General features: G+C 50.7%; 1 protein-coding gene across 1 annotated transcript; it reads right to left on the reverse strand.

Annotated features, from left to right (window-relative positions):
* Window positions 1-7,006: 7,006 nt before the first annotated feature.
* Window positions 7,007-17,394, reverse strand: TMEM171 (transmembrane protein 171; the record flags this gene model as incomplete). Its single annotated transcript, XM_079780962.1, has 4 exons — window positions 16,666-17,394; window positions 13,682-14,387; window positions 9,532-9,673; window positions 7,007-7,205 (listed from the first exon to the last, which is right to left on the reverse strand). The coding sequence occupies exons 2-4, from the start codon at window positions 14,316-14,318 to the stop codon at window positions 7,007-7,009; spliced, it is 978 nt and encodes a 325-aa protein (XP_079637088.1). The 5' UTR covers window positions 14,319-14,387; window positions 16,666-17,394.
* Window positions 17,395-17,899: the final 505 nt, after the last annotated feature.

The following is a 17,899-nucleotide window of genomic DNA, read 5'->3' on the forward strand; positions in this document are numbered from 1 at the left end:
CCAGAGCGGCAGGGAGGGGTCAGTGGGACACAGCAGAGAAGCAGCTCGGCCGGGACACCTGTCAGAGCTGTGCTCTCACCCCAGCCTGCAGACTCTGGGGACTCCAGCCTGCCAGGAAGACAGCGAGCAGTGCTGGCAGCTTTACTGCCCAGTTCCGAGAGGAGGGGCAGAGCTTCAGCGCCTGCAGAAGGGGGTCTTGGAGGCACCTTAGGGTGAAGGCTGGGCCCTACAGGAAGTGTCTGCCAGGCCAGGAGACCTGACAAACAGAGAAATGGCCACTTCCTACGGGGGGTTGAGGACACAGGGGTGACTCTGAGTTTGAGGAAGAACCAAGCCCCTGCAGGGCCAGCCCAGGACCTTTCCATAATGTTGGGTCCTGGCCCCTCAATCTCATAGAAGAGGCACAGCTCTCCTGCTTTGCAAAAGCCCCTGATAAATAATCCATTTGGCCCACCTAGTACCAGTAGGCTGGATTCACTCGCTAGTTCAAAGGCCTTTAAGGAAAAGTCCTATGAGTGATTTTTTGCACATGAGAGCAATGGTGGCTCATCCAGCCTCCCAAACACACCCCACCCAAGTTCCGGCTCCTTCAGGCCGGAGCAGCCTCCAGGAGAACACTGCCCACCAGCCTTCCTCACCGCATTGCTGTCTGCCACCCTCGGACAGGGAAGGGATGAAGTCACTCTGCACTCCCAACGCTGCCCCACCTCAGCCAGATGCTGGGGCACCTCCTGAGTGAGGTGAAGGGCAGACAGCACTTTCCAGCAGTCACATGCTTCATCCAGCTGGAATCTCCCCACTCTCCCCCAAAGCATTCCTTATTAGGGAAAGCTGCATCCAGGCCCTCCACTTTGTTCCCACTTTGTTCCCGTTGGGGTACTCGGGTTGGTGGCAGCATGCATGCTACTCCAGGAATCCCAGGTATGCAAGGTCCCAGGAGGTTCATGGCTGGGACTGGCCATGCGTGGTTCCCCACCAACAGTCAGAGGACATTTCTCCCCTCCAGCTCTCCCACCACCTCCACAGTGTGCTTCCTGACTTCCTTCTCCTCGGAGAAGCTCCTGCATTAGAGGCTCAATGATCAGGTTTTCTGTGTCCAGAATGGCAGCTGGCAGAGCCCAGCCCATCACACTGATGGGGGAACTTTCTCACCTGGGTTCACTGGAGCTGGGAGTCCCCAAGAGGACCGCAGGGGCGATGCTCATACTGCTCCCCACCTGCACACTCTCGAGCATCTTCTGTTTGAACCCAACTATGTTCCCTTCATCTGGGTCATGTAGACATGCAGCAATCTTGTCTCCCAACACAAAGAAGCAAAGATAAAACCATGCCTTCCTTAACAAGTGAGTTCAAGGTCCTCCAGTCTGAAAACATAGGAGAACTCCCCGGGTGAGAGAGGAAAGAGCAGGGGACGCAACTCAGACTTTGTTTCCCCTCCCGCTGGTGGCTCTCACATGAATCCCCAACAGAGCTGCTAGGAGGCTGGGTCAAGGCGGCTGTGTGAAGCCATCACCACTGGGGGCCGACTGTGAACCTACATCTTTCCCGTAAGGACCCTTAGCACAGGCTGGGGTGTAAACGGGACTCCCAGAGGGCCTACAGATTACAAGGTGCTCATCACCCAGATAATCGAGCCCACAGGTTGTTGTCGCCTCTGCAGTTTCTATTATTCCCACGGGCAGTGTTTCCCAGGTTTCTCACGCGATAAACATTGTCCCCTCTGGAGATCTGGATTCTTTGGGCGAGTTTAGAATGGGACTCAGGAATGTAATTTTTTCAATAATTGTCATAGTCCCTATCATCTCGGGTCCTCAAAAGATCCATCCAGACTACCCACCATCCCTCTTCTGCCCACGTGAAGCCAGCTGCCAAGGCTGATTTCCTGTCTCTTGGATCCATTCCTTTCCTACAACCTGCCCTGGAACGATGGGAAACCCAGTCCTCCGCACAGCAACGATGCCAGGAGACCAACAGTCACACCACGTGAGGATGCCACAGAGGTCACTCTAACTCCTCCTGTCCCTCTCCCCACCCCAATCCCACCTCTCAGGTGGAAACTGTGTGGACACGTGTTTACCTTCCCCCTGGGCTCTCATTCTCTGAGACCTGTTTCTCTTGGCCTGCCCCATTCCTCCTTAGTCCATGAATTGAAGAAATGCCAAAGGTACCTTCCCTTGTCAAAAGTTGCCTTAGTTTCAGTGGAGTTGGTTGATTGGGTCAGTTCCTTAGCGGACCCAGGGAGGATGGAGAATTCACCAGAAGGGGTGCTCACAGTGTAGCGGCAGCATGGCGGCACCACCCGCCTTGTGTGGGTAGCCTCCCTTGGATTTGCAGACTTCCTCACTAGTATTTTCTATGAGGTGAGTCCATCACACCATCCAACACCATAGGAGGAGACTCTGGAGAAATTCTAGTATTTCTTAGGCTACTGATAATGATATTCAAAAAACAAGTAATACATGAGAAGACTCTCAACATTATCAGTCATTAGAGAAATTCAAATAAAAACCATGAGTTACCACTTTATACTAACGAGGATGGCTATAATATAATTTTAATTTAAAAAATAAAATACTATTGGTAAGGGTGTGGAAGAATTGGAACTCTTATCCATTGCTGGTGGGAATATAAAAAAAAAAAGGTACAATTTCTTTGGAAAACAACTACAGTTTCTCAAAAATTCAGACTATGAGTTGGGGGGATGAAGGGTTAGTGGGGGAATACGGACACATATGTAACACCTTAATCTTAATAAAGAAATTTATTTTTTAAAAAATTCAGACTAAAGTTAGCACATGAGCCCTGGCCGGTGTGGTTTAGTTGGTTGGGCATTGTCCTGTGAACCAGGAGGTTGCCAGTTCGATTCCTGATCAGGGCATATATGCCTGGAGTTGTGGGCTTGATCCCCAGAAGGGTGTACAGGAGGCAGCAGATCAATATTTCCCTCTCACATTGATGTTTTTCTCTCTGTCTCTTCCCCTTCCTTCCTCTCTCTCTCTAAAATCAATAAAAATCTTTAACAAGTTAGCATATGATCCAGAAATTCCATTTCTAGGTATATACCCAGAAGAATTGAAAACAGGTACTCCAACAAATACTTACACACGAATGTTCATAGCTGCATTATTCACCACAGCCAAAAGTCAAATACAGCCCCAACGTCCATCAATGGATGAAGGAATAAACAAAACTGTGGCACATACATACAATGGACTATTATTCAGCTCTAAAAGGAAAAAGCACTGATACATATTACAATGTGGATAAATCTCAAAAACATGTGCTAAATGAAAGAAGGCAGACAAAAGGTCACATATGACATGACCCCACTTACATGAAATACCCCAAAAGGGTAAATCTATAGAAGCAGAAAACAGATGGGTGGTTGCTGGTGGGAGGGAGGAAGAGAATGGGAGTGGCAGTTTAAAAGGAGTGAGTTTTATTTTGGGGTTATAAAAATGTTTTGGAACCCGAGAGAGGTGGTGGCTGTACAACATGTGAATGTTCTAAGTGCACTGAACTGTTCACTTTGAACCGCTTAATGTTGTGGTACAGGCAAACCTTGTAGATACTTAGGTTCAGCTCCAGACTCCCGCACTAAAGGGAATATTGCCATAAAGGGAGCCACACAAATTTGCTTCCCAATGCATATAAAAGCTCTGTTTACACAAAGTACTTTATTGCTAAAAAGAAGAAAAAAAAATGCTAACCTTCATCTGAGCCTGTTGGAAAAATGGTGCCGGTAGAATGGCTCCTTGAAGGGTTACCACAAACTTTCAATTTATAAGAAAATGCAACATTTGCAAAGTGCAATAAAACGAGGTATGCCTGCATGTGAATTTCACCTTGATTTTTCAAAATGTTAACAGGTAAGGAAAAAAAGACATAACAGCAGCCAGGTGGGTTTTCAGATGCTGCCAGCCTTTGCCGGAGCCTTGGCAGGCAGAGGCCGCATCTTCTCTGACCAAACGTGTAATTCACACCAGCTCTGCTGCCTGGGGTGTCAGTCCTGCGGTTAGCAGCCTCCCACTGGGACCTCTTTCTATGCTGTGGCTTCAGCCCCCACTTTGCTGAGTACCGAAGAGACTCATGGAAATAGAATAGCCTTCCTTAACCAGAAGGTCAAACTTACACCTAAGCACTTCTAAAAGCTTACTCAGGTTGATTAGCATACAAAGGTAGAATACTTCCTGTCACACCCCAGCTCAGAGCCATGAAAAGGGCTCCTGATTGTATAGGAGAACTCATAAATGTTTAAAACTAATTCTACCTAGAAGTTTCGGCTTAATCATTATAAATAAATAACAGCAGAAGGAAGTGGTGATAAACTGCCCTCTGTTCTAATTTTAAAACGTGAATAATTAACCTTCCAGGAAAAGGTGCAGAATGTTAAGGGCAGTTCAATCCAATAAATGTCTAATTTAGGGCTGGATGGGCACTGCTGGAGCAGGCTGCTGGCCTGATTCATGGCGGCAGCAATTCCCACGGGAGCAGTCATTCCTTCAGCTCAACTCCTGGAGCAGTAATGCCCTGGAGTTCTGTTTTCAGGCACCTACATGCTGGGTAATATTGATTTTTAATGGGGATTTGGCATGTGTAAAAGGCATAAAAAGTTCACATTTTTGCTACATCAAATTTTGTTACACAAAATGCTAAGTTACTACCGATTTTATATTTTAAAAATCAGTTTCTCGCCCTACCTGGTTTGGCTCAGTGGATGGAGTGTTGGCCTGAGGACTGAAGGGTCCCAGGTTTGATTTCGGTCAGGGGCACATGCCCGGGTTGCGGGCTTGATCCCCAGCGGGGGGAGGCGTGCAGGAGGCAGCTGATGGATGATTCTCTCTCATCATTGATGTCTCTATCTCTTTCTCCCTCTCCCTTCCTCTCTGAAATCAATAAAAATATATATTTTTTAAAAAATCAGTTTCTCCCAGGCAGAACTGCTAATACTTAGAGATTATTTCTTAAGCTTTATGTCATCTAGAATTAAATACATATTTTTATCATTGTACCCAACTATACAAAAGTTTTTGTTCAGCAGTAGCCTTATGAGAACAAAAGTCGTCCAGACAGTTTGGCACCGGGCTGTGGTAATACAGAAAGGCACCTCCTGCCCCAACCTCTCCAGGGGACTCTTGCTCCCAAAGTATCCCGAGAAATGTTTTGGGGTTTTTTTAAGTGTCACTTCACTGTAAGGAGGCGTCAGGATGTCGGCATACTGGTAACTGCCCCAGTGTAAATTACTTAGTTACCCTGATTACTTTCTTTCTAACTGAGAGAAAGAAAAAGGGAATAGAAAGAGGAGGAGGAAGGAGAGGAAGAGAAAGGGAAAGAGGAGGAAGAAGAAATAACGAAATTAAGAGAGCAATCTGGTTTCTTGGCCCCAGAACCAATGAACACTGGAGGCAGAATGGACCGAGCTGAACATTAACACCCGCTCTGGTTGGCCTCTGACAGCACAGGGTCCTGACACGTGCGCCTGGCTTTCAGAAACCATCTAGATGGGTTCAAGCCCTACCTCTCCATTTAGAAGCGTGTGACCCTCGATGAGTTAATTAGCTTCTCTGAGCCTTTTCTTCTTCATCCAATAGGAACGATCCCACCGAGCACCTGGAATAGAGGCCTAAGTGAGAGAACCTGCTTCCATGTCTGTGCCGGCTGGAGGCACTTTGCCTCTCCCGGGGTGTGAGGCCCTAACAGCTTAACCTGTGTGGGGGGGTTCAGCATGAGACACCCCAAGAAGTGCCTCTGTGGTATGCAAATTATTTTGAGCTAAAGGCAATCAAAACACTTCAAGAGAAACTTCTGCCCTTCTCTCTCTTTAACTACCTAGATTACAAGAACTTGAATTAGGGGTCTTGCCCATAATAAGAAATTATCAGAGATAACTTTTTTTATCTACCTATTAGAGGCCCAGTGCACGAAATTTGTGCATGGGACGGGGTCCCCTCAGCCCAGCCTGCACCCTCTCCAATCGGGACCCCTTGGGGGATGTCCGACTGCTGGTTTAGGCCCAATCCTTGGGATTGGGCCTAAACCAGCAGTCCGACATCCCTATCACAATCCTGGACCACTGGCTCCTAATCACTCACCTGCCTGCCTGCCTGGTCACCCCTAACTGCCCCCCCCCCCCCCCGCCGGCCTGATTGCCCCTAACTGCCCCCCCTGCCAGCCTGGTTGCTCCTAACTGCCCCCCCCCCCCCCCGCTGGCCTGGTCACCCCTTACTGCCCCTCCTGCCAGCCTGGTCACCCCCAACTGCTCCCCTCTGCCAGCCTGGTTACCCCTAACTGCCCCCCCCCCGCCAACCTGGTTGCCTCCAACTGCCCTCCCACCAGCCTAGTCGCCCTTCACTGCCCCCACTGCCAGCCTAAATCGCCCCCAACTGCCTCCCCTGCCAGCCTAATTGCCCCCAACTGCCTCCCCTGCTGGCCTGGTCGCCCCCAACTGCACCTCCCCACCAGCCTTGTCACCCCTAAGTGCCCCCCCCCCCACTGGCCTGGTTGCCTCTACTGCCCCCCTGCCGGCCTGGTTGCCCCCAACTGCCCCCCACCCCCGCTGACCTGGTTGCCCCCAACTGCCCCCCTCTGCTGGCCTGGTCATCCCATGCAGCCTGCTGTTCAGTTGTTTGTCCCTCACTAACCCCCCTGTTGGCCTGGTCATAGGCAGCCATCTTGTGAGGGTGTGAGGGTTAATTTGCATATTACCTCTTTATTATATAGGATAGGGCAGGGCAAACTACTAATTATTGAATATCTGCTCTTCTAATCCTGCAATGACCCCCTGAAGCCCCCAAAGTGCCTTACCCCATCTTAGCTCAGAATGCCATATATGCCTCATTTTAACTTTCCGTCTCTGACCCTCTCATGTATGTGAAGGTTTGTCACTGATATTGATGCTGCACCAGGGAAATCAGAACATAGCCGATGCTATTGTACTTTTTATTAAAAAAACAAATTAAATAAAATAGTGATCGGTTCTATATAAAATCGAACCAGAGTCACTAGTTCATGGTGGGGAAGGCTGAGAAGAGGGAGACAAGGACGCGGCTGCTGCAGATTCTTTCTCTTCGTATCTGGGAGGCGATTCAGACGAGAGATGTGGAGTGTGGGAGGTCTCAGAGGACGAAGGAGTCCCCGAAATGGTGTAGATGGATACACGCTCTCGCTCAGGGGCTGCACCTTGGCCCTCAGGAGCTGGGGTCCTGCTGAAAAGAGAGAGAGAACATGAGAGGGAGGAGAGGGAAAGAGTAACACGCCTTAAGGAGAAGGTTCTTTTCAAATGTGCAAGGACCTAGGGAGTAATTTTTTCACATTCTGTTATTTATACATATGTTTCCATTCCTTGCCCCTTTCTTTCCTTAGAGCTGATGGTAACATCAGGACCGTCTCCCTCCTGTTGTCCTTTGCTTTGTCATTGAAAAGACCTGGAGTGCAAATGTACAGGTGCCGCCCACAAAGAGCGCACGCACACAGTTACTGTTCTCTGCTGTTGCGTCTTCTGAGGCAGCTAACATAAGGTAGACTGCAAATAGAAAATTAAATCATTAGGCCAAAAACCTGAAGGAAGCAGGAAGGTATAGTCATTAACGGAGTGGGCTTTAGCACCAGGCAGACCTCATCTGAATTTCCATTCTGCTGCTTTCTAGCTGTGTGATGGCTAAGCCTCGGTTCCTCATCTGTAAAATGGGGATCACGGTGCAGACCGCCCGAGACTATGAGGGTTATACGGGGCAATGCAAGAAAAGCCTGCCTCTGGCACACAGAAACCATCACAGCAGCGGGAGTCGTTTTTTGTTGTTGATGTTTTAAGTTAATAGACATTTACTTTAGGGCTTGGAGAAGTTCATCATTGGAGAAAAGAGTAGGAAAAAGTCACTAACAGAATTCTACAAATGTCCAGACCCTCACCGCCCCTTCATCCGTGCAGGGCAGTTCCTACACTCGTCTCTGGTCAGATTCCAGCTCACCGCCCCGTCTGCAGCACAAGAACATGTGCCTCAGAGGTGAGTGACCAGCCCAGGCAGCACCCGTCCCCGCGGGCTCCCAGGGGCTCCTGTGCCCTGTGTCCCGCTGCTTTCAAAAATGCAGGCTCCATGTCTCGGAAGTCAGCTGTCACTGATCTGCTCACCCACTCACCTTGCCCTGTAAAACCTTCTGGCAGCAAAGATTTCACCTCCTGCATCCTGGTCGCCCCTTCAGAAGGTACCAGAGCCTTTGCCAGCCCTGCTCCTCCCTGGCACTTCCCAGGACTCCTTCCTGTAATGCCTGCCCCCATGGATCCTCCGCAGGTCATTAAGCCGCTGCCCTCCTGCCTCAGCAACCTCTTCCCAGTTCCATCTCTCTGTCCAGGCCTAGCCTCTCAGTCCACCTGCCCCTCTACCTGTGCACGAGCCTGTGCACCACCTTCTCCCGCTTACCCTGAGCTCAGTCCCACCTCCTCCTCTGCCAGGGACAGCCACTGTCCCTGTCACTCCCCTTACATGACAATCTCTGCTCCGCCTCACTGTCCTCTCCATCCCAGGTCCCCCCCCCCCCCCCCCCCCCCCCACCGCCCCACTCACCGCCACAGTCTGGCTCCTGGTACCTCAGCCTGTCCATGAGACTCGGCGCCTACCGGTCTGGCCACGGCCAGCCTTTCCCGTTGTGAACTGTGCTAACCAACGGCTCGGAGCCCATCGCTCTGCCTAAAGCAGTGGTCGGCAAACTCATTAGTCAACAGAGCCAAATATCAACAGTACAACGATTGAAATTTCTTTTGAGAGCCACATTTTTTAAACTTAAACTTCTTCTAACGCCACTTCTTCAAAATAGACTGGCCCAGGCCGTGGTATTTTGTGGAAGAGCCACATTCAAGGGGCCAAGGGGCTGCATGTGGCTCGCGAGCCACAGTTTGCCGACCACGGGCCTACAGGAAAAGCTCTTAGATTTCTGCTCTTTAATCTGATCACATGCACGTCTCCTAATTTGTGGCACGCGGGGAGCATGGGGATGGGGGATCTTACATGTCTCTTCAGTTAATCCAAGAGGCTCTGAGGCCCGGAGAACAACTTAATATTGGAGGGAAAATGCAGCGTGGTCAGGTCAGGGTGCAGGTGACTTTAGCCGGTCACTCAAGGACGTCCATTAGTTACTAACACCCTCTGTACCTACCGGAGGTGCCCTGGGACCCCCACGCCTCCCTACAATCTGAAGCAGCAAGCAGGGGCCTCCGGAGCCCGGCTCAGTTTGGCGGACGGGTTGTTAAACATTGTGAGGGTCAGCCCTGCTAGGAGCACAGGAAAATGCCTGGAGAAGGCTCCACATTAACCGGGCACAGCCACTTTTAAAATTTTTAACTTATGTGCTGCCCAAAGTTTCCTGAAAGGTACTGATAATATTAGGCAATAATCCTGACATGACGTCAGCAAGAAAAGATACCCTCTGATGTTTACTACTCCTGTACTGCAGCCTTCAAGCTCATCTGGCCCAAAATGAGGGACAGGCCCGCACAGATGAAAATGCTCCTCTTGAAGTTCAAAGGCGAAGTCTTACCCATAGTTAAAAATGCTGTAATATGAAGGCGGATTTTCATTTGGAAGCAAACTGTCTGCTCCTGGACTTCTGGTCACGGCAGAAGCTGACGACTCAGGAAAGTAAGGAGGCGGAGGGGGCGGGAATATTATCACGGCGTCACCTAAGGAAACACACGATGTCTTGTTGAAGATGGGTAAGTAATAAGTGCAAACAAATTAGCATGCGCAAAACAAATTAAGTACGTAGTTGGCTCATCTATTGAAATAGTCAAAACACCTATGCCAACTCCAGCATCAGAAAGTGGTTTGATCAGATTTAGAGACAGAAGGCAGGGGGAGATGGAGTTCGTGTTTAATGGGTGCCAAGTTTCTGTTTGGGATGAGGAAAAACTTCTGGAAATTGATAGTGGTGACAGTTGCACAACATTGTGAATGTACTCAATGCCACCATACACTTAAAAAAAGTCAAAATGGTAAAAATGTATGTTCTATATATTTTACCACAATTTTTAAAAAAATAGTAGGCCTATTGCAAGTCTGAGCTAAAGCATTTCAGTGAAGCATTTTCTAACCGTGTGCCTCCCCTGGGATGTGTACAGCTTTAAAGTTTTTCTTGTTTTTAACTTACAATTTGTTTTCTTTCTTTTTGTTTTATTGATTTCAGAGAGGAAGAGAGTGGGGGAGAGAGAGAGAAAAACATGAATGATGAGAGAGAATCATCAATCGGCTGCCTCCTGCACGCTACGCTCCCCACCAGGGATCAAGCCCAAAACCTAGACACATGCCTTGACTGGGAATTGAACCATGACCTCCTGGCTCATAGGTCAACACTCAACCACTAAACCACACCAGATGGGCTTAACTTACATTTTTAATTCATCAAAAGTTAGCTGTTGGATCAAGTGCCTTGTTCCTCAAATGCAGTTTCACCTCTGAACAGATTAGCTACCCTACGTCCCATCATTGGCATCGCTATAGCTGTGGTTTATGCTCTTGTAGAGTCTTTACCTACCAATATTTCACCAAGCTTCGAAAGACAAAGTCAAACTAAAAGGAAAGCTTGTTTTTAGCATTTCTAGCCGGGCACCTGTGTTTTGGGGAGGAGAACCGAGGGACCAGACTCAAACTCTAATCTGCATTTCCATTTCAAAACAAATGCGCCACACGAGTTGCCGAGAGCACTCTGGCCCTGAGGCAAGCACCACTGCTCAGGGGTCTGAGGCGACCTTGGAGAGCTGGCAGCACCCTCGAGCTCTGGAAGAATGAAGGAGGAGAGAGGCCCTCTCTGTGGAAGGAGCCGGGTTTGTGCTGGGCAGCAGATCTGATGCTTGCCTAGCTAGGGACAGGATTCTTGAGAGCTCCCGGGTTCCATTTGCCAGTTACCAACCCAGCTCGGCCCTGACCAAGTCTTTGAACCCCTCTAGGCCTCAGCTGCCGCATCTGTCAATTGCAGGCCATCACTGAACCTGCCTCGGGGCAGGTAGGAGGAAGTGGATTCACGTGCAGCCATTAAAACAGGGCTGGGCAAAGAGCGAGCCCTCTCAGCTGTCCCACGCCCTCCCAGCTGCGTTCTTCACACTCCGCCAGCCTGTGGCACTTATTTGCATGTCTGAAGAAACACTCCCAACTGGCAGTCCTGGCAAGTGGTTCCACTCCGCACCTTGTGCATGAACTCCACCGCTCCTAGCTGTTGGGGCTTACCTTGCTGACCTAAATCGATAAAGCATAATGCTTGGCTTTTCACTTTCTTCAGAAGGCCTGAGTAGGTCAGAGGAAGTAAGGTTAGGTGTTCACTTTAATTACACATTGTAGGACATAGGACTTGGGAATGAGCCTCTAAAGCAGGCCAGTCACCTATCAAACATCAAACACAAACAAGGAAATGTGCAAAGTCAACAGTTATCTCTGGGCTAGTCCATCTGCCAGTCAGCTCCCAGCCTCCCACACTCACAATCTGCTCTCAACAGGAAAAAAGTCCACCCCGGGTTTCCCTGTCACTTAGGCCCTGCAGGACTTGGTGTCCTCCGTGACTTGGAATCATATACCCGTCAAGGCCACAGCTGTGTGGCCAGGTCCTGCACTGAGTATGTTCACAGACAGCACATCATTGGTTTATCTCCCAGGGGGTGTAGGGGGAAGAGCTGAATTCTGGGACTGAGCCAAGAACTGCCTCTTATCACCCCCGTTTCCCTCATAAGGCAGAACCGACCATTAGAGACAATGTCCAGAGTCTTATCGATTGTACTAGAAGTCTTGATTTCTAAAAATTTAAACCCCATGCCATCATATCAAAGGAGAGAAAAACAAGGAGTTAGGGTGCCCGATTTTCACAGGTTTGATGGGATTTAAAGGGTTAAGCAGAAAAGATTTTAAGATTTTAAACTATGCAGGGCCGACAGACAGCAGGACAGAACTGCCCAGGGGGTAGAGCCCCGCTATCCACTGCCCCCCACATTCCAGCCACCAGGACAGAGGCTGCCCCCAAACTCTCCTGATAGCAAATCCAAAGGGCACACCTCAAAATGTCCCCAGCTAAGTGAACACGGAGCATCCCATGAGGGTGTCCACATGGACCCCACTGTGCTCCCGAAAGGACTGAGACCGTCTACATTGGGTGAGCCCTGTTGTCATGTGACAACTACCCAGAACACTCGGTGAAGACAAAACCAGCAGAAACAGGACTCCAACCCCGTGCCCCGGGGAAGGTGCTATACAAGGGCCATAGTTTGGATGCTGGCTCTGCCGCTTGCTACCTTGCGACCTTGTGACCTTGAGCAAGTTACTTAATATCCCTGGGCCTCGGTTTCTTCATCTCTAACATGGAGCCACTAAGAGTATCTGCCTCAGTTGGTCCTCGTGGAAGTGAAGGAATTTCACACAATAGGCTCTTGAAGAACATTAAGATGCGTGTTTAGCACAGGAATAAATAAGCTTTACGTATGTGTTAGCTGCTATTAATAGATAACTAATATTTGTGTTGTCACGGTAGTATATAAATACACAATGAAATAAGCTGGGAGCATCAACCCTGGCTCAATGCAAGGACTGTCTATAAGTCCATCTGCCCCTCCCCTCTGAGGCTGGTGCCCTGCAGGGCCCGCAGCCCCGGGGCCGCCCAGTCTCTGCTGGGAGCACTGCTGCCCCCGCAGACAGCCCCGGACACAAGGGGCCTCTCACTCGCCACTCTCCTCCTCTGTTCCCGCCATGGTTTCTGCTCTGCAATTCTCCTTGCCTAGTCTTTTAGAGGTCAAGGATGTGGCTTCAGAGCTTTCTAAAGGAGACTGAGGAAAAACCACAGTACAGGAATTTGCATAAATGAGTAGCAATGGGGTTTTTTCTTGGTTGTGTGACGCTGAGGCCAAAGTTACTGACATTGTCCTTGCGGGGGAGGGTGACTCTGGGAAATGGTAATCCATCCATTCAGCAGAACCCAAGGGGCCCAAAAGGAATTACTAGGCATTCCATGGGGGAAAGAAGGGACAGGTGTTGCCACATTTCATCTTCATTTATGCCACTGCTTCCCAACTTTGCCCTAATCCTGAAGTTACAGAAAACAAAGAACAATGCAGAAAACAGAAGGCCCCTCGACACATAGAAGACCGGTAGGCTTGGGACAGACTCAGAATCCTGGCAAGTTAGTGCTGGAAGGAATCTTAGAAATGCTCGCTTTATGGATGTATAAACCAAGGTCATGAGAGGGTAAGGACTTAACCAAGGACAGTCAGCCAGTGACAGTCAGGGATGCGAACTCCTGCGTCCAGCAATGCGAAGTGCCACAGGTTTTAGTGTGAGAATAACAGGGGGAGGAGGGTCGCTTGGCAGGTCCCTAAGGTGATAGAGGACTTGCAGGCTGTCCTTGAGATTCTTTCCACTTTCCCCTAAATTTGCTCTGTGACATTACTCAAGGTTACCACTTAATGTCCCAAAGCATTTGCTAAATAATATGGAATTACTGGGGCAAAATGATGTATACATGGACTTCTTTGGGGCCTACATAGCAGCAGCACTGTGTGTGTGTGTGTGTGTGTGTGTGTGTGTGTGAGAGAGAGAGAGAGAGAGAGAGAGAGAGAGAGAGAGAGAGAGAACCTAGGCCAGACCCAGGGTAGGCCAGGGAAGCCTTGATGAACATCCACTGTGATATGAGCACGCACAGGAATGAAGCCACGCACCTACAGTGACCTGAACAGGCTCCGTGTTCTGGGTCTGTCTCTCTTCACTTTCAGAGGTATTCTGGCCCTCGTTCAAGTTGTTTCTCTTCTTAACATGGGCGACCACGAAGAAACACAGTCCCATGAGCACAATCAAGGGTCCCATGATCTGCAGGGACAGGAATCCACAGATCTGGGGCTCCTCGTCGGCAGTGTCTGTCTCATTCAGTGGTTCCTGCTCCCAGTCTGAGCCACAGCCAGGGACCCAAATGCCCAATATGCTGATGAGCATGCCGCTGGTCAAGAACAGAAATCCAAAGATGAGGCACTGGGCAAACTGGCGGCTCTCTCCGCAGATGAAGGGTCGGTCAGGGTCCGCCCGGTTGCCTCGACGGCGCCCCTGCCGGAACTGAAGTAGTGCCCGGGAGCGGGCCAGGATCACAGCCCCGAGCCCAACCGCAGCACACGCAGGCCCGGCGACCCTCAGCACCATGCTGCAGTCTGGGAGGGGTTTGTATTGGCATGCCTGGAACCCAAAGATGGAGAGCAGGACTCCCACAAACAGCAGGATGGCACCAAAGACGAAAAGGAAGAATATGAGCATGCTGACATGCCTGTCTCGCTGGACCCCATCTGGTTCAGCTGCTGCAGGAGACATGGCCAGAAGAGGCCCCCTCCCCGGAGAGGGGTGGGCCGTGTTTCCTTCCCTCCAGTGGTCTCAACAGCTCTGCAAACAGAACCAAACACCAAATTAAAGCGGGCACAGGTGTTCCTGACCCACCTGTTCTTTTGCTGGCCATTTCAGAAATCACACCAAGATGAAGTCATGGGGAATAGAACTTCATCCAACTGCTACACCGTAGAACAATGAGTTGGTTTATGAGTCAGAAGGACGGGCATTCAGAAACTCCTGAATATTTAATTTTATGAAGATATTCAAGAAGAAGAAATGCAATTACCATGCACCTAAGAGGATCTTAAAAAAAAATAAAACTCCTTACGGGGATGTCAAGTACAGCATAGGAAATACAGTCAATAATATTATAATAACCATGTATGTTGTCAGGGGGGTACTAGACTTATTGGGGGGGGTCACTACATAAGCTATATAAATGTCTATGCTGTACACCTGAAACTAATATAATATTGAATATCAACCGTAATTTTTTTAAATTATTTTAATAAAATTCTTAAAAACCCATATAGCAAAAGTAACTGGGTGTGGCTTTTCCTGTTCTGAGTCTTACAAATTCACTCACCCAGGCAAACAAACAATGGTGAGTGAGGGAAGAACCACAGGGATTATTGCAGATTTACAGGCATCCCACATTTCACCACAGCTGCTCTGAGCATTTCCATGCCGGTAAATTTTTGTTCAGTCACTAACTTTCCATTTCCTGTTCTAGACCCGCAGCAACTTTCCATTCCATGCTTCATTCTCAGACTACATCTCCAGGACAGCCACGTTCAGCAGTGTCCACGGACTGGGAAGGCAGTTCAGGAACGCAGTGAGTTTAGTGGATATTAAGTTAATTCTGTCGAAAAGGCGATGCTTGAGTTCTCATTCGGGGGCTTCCTGGGCCTGAAACCTGGTGGCCTGGCTGTGTGGGCCTGGGATGAACCCAGGGAGCGCGGCACAGCCGGCGGGCGGAGCCCTGCCTCACAGGTGGCCAGGCGGCCTCACGCTCACCCTCCTTCGTGGTGCCACCCACTTCCACAAAGAGGCTGAGGCTGTTAAAAATAAGCAGCTGATAAAACCACCAGTCAAACAGCAATAGAGCTTGACTTTGAAAGAAGAGTGCAAGTGAATCAAGTGGGAAAGCACTTTGCACAAGATCACCCCAGCCCTGCTCTTCAAGGGTATCACGTATTGAATGCCGGAGCCGTTGTTGAAGAGTGGTCTGGTTTACGCAGACTGCTATCCCCTTATCTTGTTTGCTCTAATGAATGGGATATTCAAGTCGGGGCACTCGAAAGGACAATCTGAGTGTGAAGACTGTCTTCACCGCTCAAGGAAAGAAAACCTTTTCAAATAGCTTGTGCCCCTTGCATCCGTGGTCTCAGGAAGGAGCTCAAGCCTGCGGCTCGGAAGCCAGGGCCATCTTGACAAACCCAAATCATGACCAAGTAGGGTCAGTTTAGGTAAAGAAAGCAAACGCTCTGTCTTCCACGAGGAAGTAATTTTCCAGGAAAAAATATGATAGAATCAAAAGGAAGTTGAAGAAAGAAGGCAATGCATGTTTTCATTTTTAAACTTGGAAGAACTATTTATGAAGATGCAGTTAAGCGGAGACAAAGACTTTAAAGGATTGCACTAATTTTTTTTTATTATTATTTTTTTTTACATTTCTGAATCATGTAATCCCTTTTGCTGGTCCCAGAGATGAGGGTGAGTCTCTGCTACAAAGTCCTCTCAGGAATTCATTGTGTTCCTGACGCCTTCCAATCTGAAGTGAGTGACAAGGCTTCAACCATCTAAAGGCAAGTTCCCGAATACCAGCCAAGGAAATAGAAGCCCCAAACTGGATTTGTAGCTTCTTCCCCAGGGCCAGTGGATTAAGTACCTGGCATCTGCGTTCATCGCTGATGCAAAATGGTGTGTGGGTAGTGGGTCAGTCAGCCTGTCTATTCTCTCTCTCGTACACGAACCCACGATCGGACACACAGACTAAGAGAAAAGTAAACCTTTTCTAAATACCAACCTACCCCTAATTTCCCAAAGCCAAATTCGCCTCCCTAACGCTGTCCGTTTTCCAAAGGACATTTCCAAATCAGCAGCCCCTAACTACCTCCAATGCTCTGGTCCTGTTTGGGGATCCGGGCAAGGAGAGGCAACGGTGTTTTATGGGGAATAGCTCCGTGGATTTTAGGGAGCCTGCGTGCGCGTCTCCCCGTCTCCCCGGGCACAGGTCAGTGCGGGACCCCTGGCGCCGGCGCCGCTCTGCGCACCCAGCCTCGCCGGAAGCCCTGGGACGCGAGAGGCGCGGCCGGGCCGGGTCGCTTACCTGAGACGCGGTCCCGCGTGCGCGCTGCCTGCCGCGGGGCGCTCCTCGGAGCCCGGCTCTGGCCTCGGGGTGTGCGGTGCGCTCCACACTCCCACCTGCGGGTCCCGGCGCGGAGGGCGGGCCGCCGCTGTATTTACAGGGGGAGGCGGTGCCAGGAGGCGCGGCGGCCGGCGGCGGGCGCGGGCCGGGCAGGGCGGACCGGCGGGAGCTGGCTGCCACCGGGTGCTCCCTTCGGGGCGGAAGGCGCCCACGCCTGGGGGTGCAGGGCGGGGGTCCGCCAGCCCTGGCCGCTTCCGCGCCCGTGACCGTGGGCACGAGGAGTCCGAGGAGAATCCCTAGGGGAGTCGGGGCGGCGATCGGAGGTCTCCTCCTGGCTGGCTGAACCGCGCTGCGCCCGCCGAGACCCCGCAGCGGGCAGGGGGCGGTGTCCTCCGGGGCTGGGTTCCGGGTTCGGGGCGGGGGCGTGCGAAAGGGGAGCGTCTACCCCCACCCCGTGGCCGCCGCGTGGGGCCGCCGCCTTCCCGCCGCTGCGCCCTCCACCACCGCGCGGCTTGGGGAGGGTCCACCCAGTGTCCTGCCGTTCGGCACACTTTGCCTTTGGGTCCCTGGAGCCAGTCCTCGCCGAGAGCTCCCCGACGAACAGGTGACGGGGATACCGGCTCACAGAAATGGACGCGCCGTTAGAAGGGGCTCCGTACCCGAGGCGGTCAGACGGTCAGACGGTCAGACGGTCAGACGGTCAGACGTGAGGTCCTCGCTCCCAGCGCGAAGCAGGCCCCTGGCGGGCCCGTGCCCTTCCTCCCGGGTGTGCTCACAGCCCTCCTTGGCCCCAGAACCCCCTTCCCAGTTCTCAGTCGCTAACGACCTGCTGGAATTAAACTGGTAACTTTCCCTGCCCTTGAACCAGGAGTTTCAGGATGGGTTTGCTAATCCCCGTGCTATTTGTAACCTGCCCCGTGACACGTGACTCAGATTCAGCTGTGCCAGTTTCCACACCCCAGAGGTCAGGGCGCTGGGGAAGGTGAGTGAAGGGCTCAGCTCAAGCCCCAGGAGCCCTGGGGACTTCCCCCCCTCCCCCACTTCTCCCCAGCTTCCCTCCACTTTGCCTGACACTCAGTCACAAGTTCACACCAATTGCATTAACCTTTTTAGAGTACAAACACTCAGCAGACCGAACATAGCAAGCTGTTCCCAGTAGTTCTCCCTGAGGGTCAAGCATGTCACAGAGGTGAGG

The sequence above is a fragment of the Cnephaeus nilssonii genome (assembly GCF_951640355.1).
Source record: "Cnephaeus nilssonii genome assembly, chromosome: 2".
NCBI classification, from domain to species: domain Eukaryota; kingdom Metazoa; phylum Chordata; class Mammalia; order Chiroptera; family Vespertilionidae; genus Cnephaeus; species Cnephaeus nilssonii.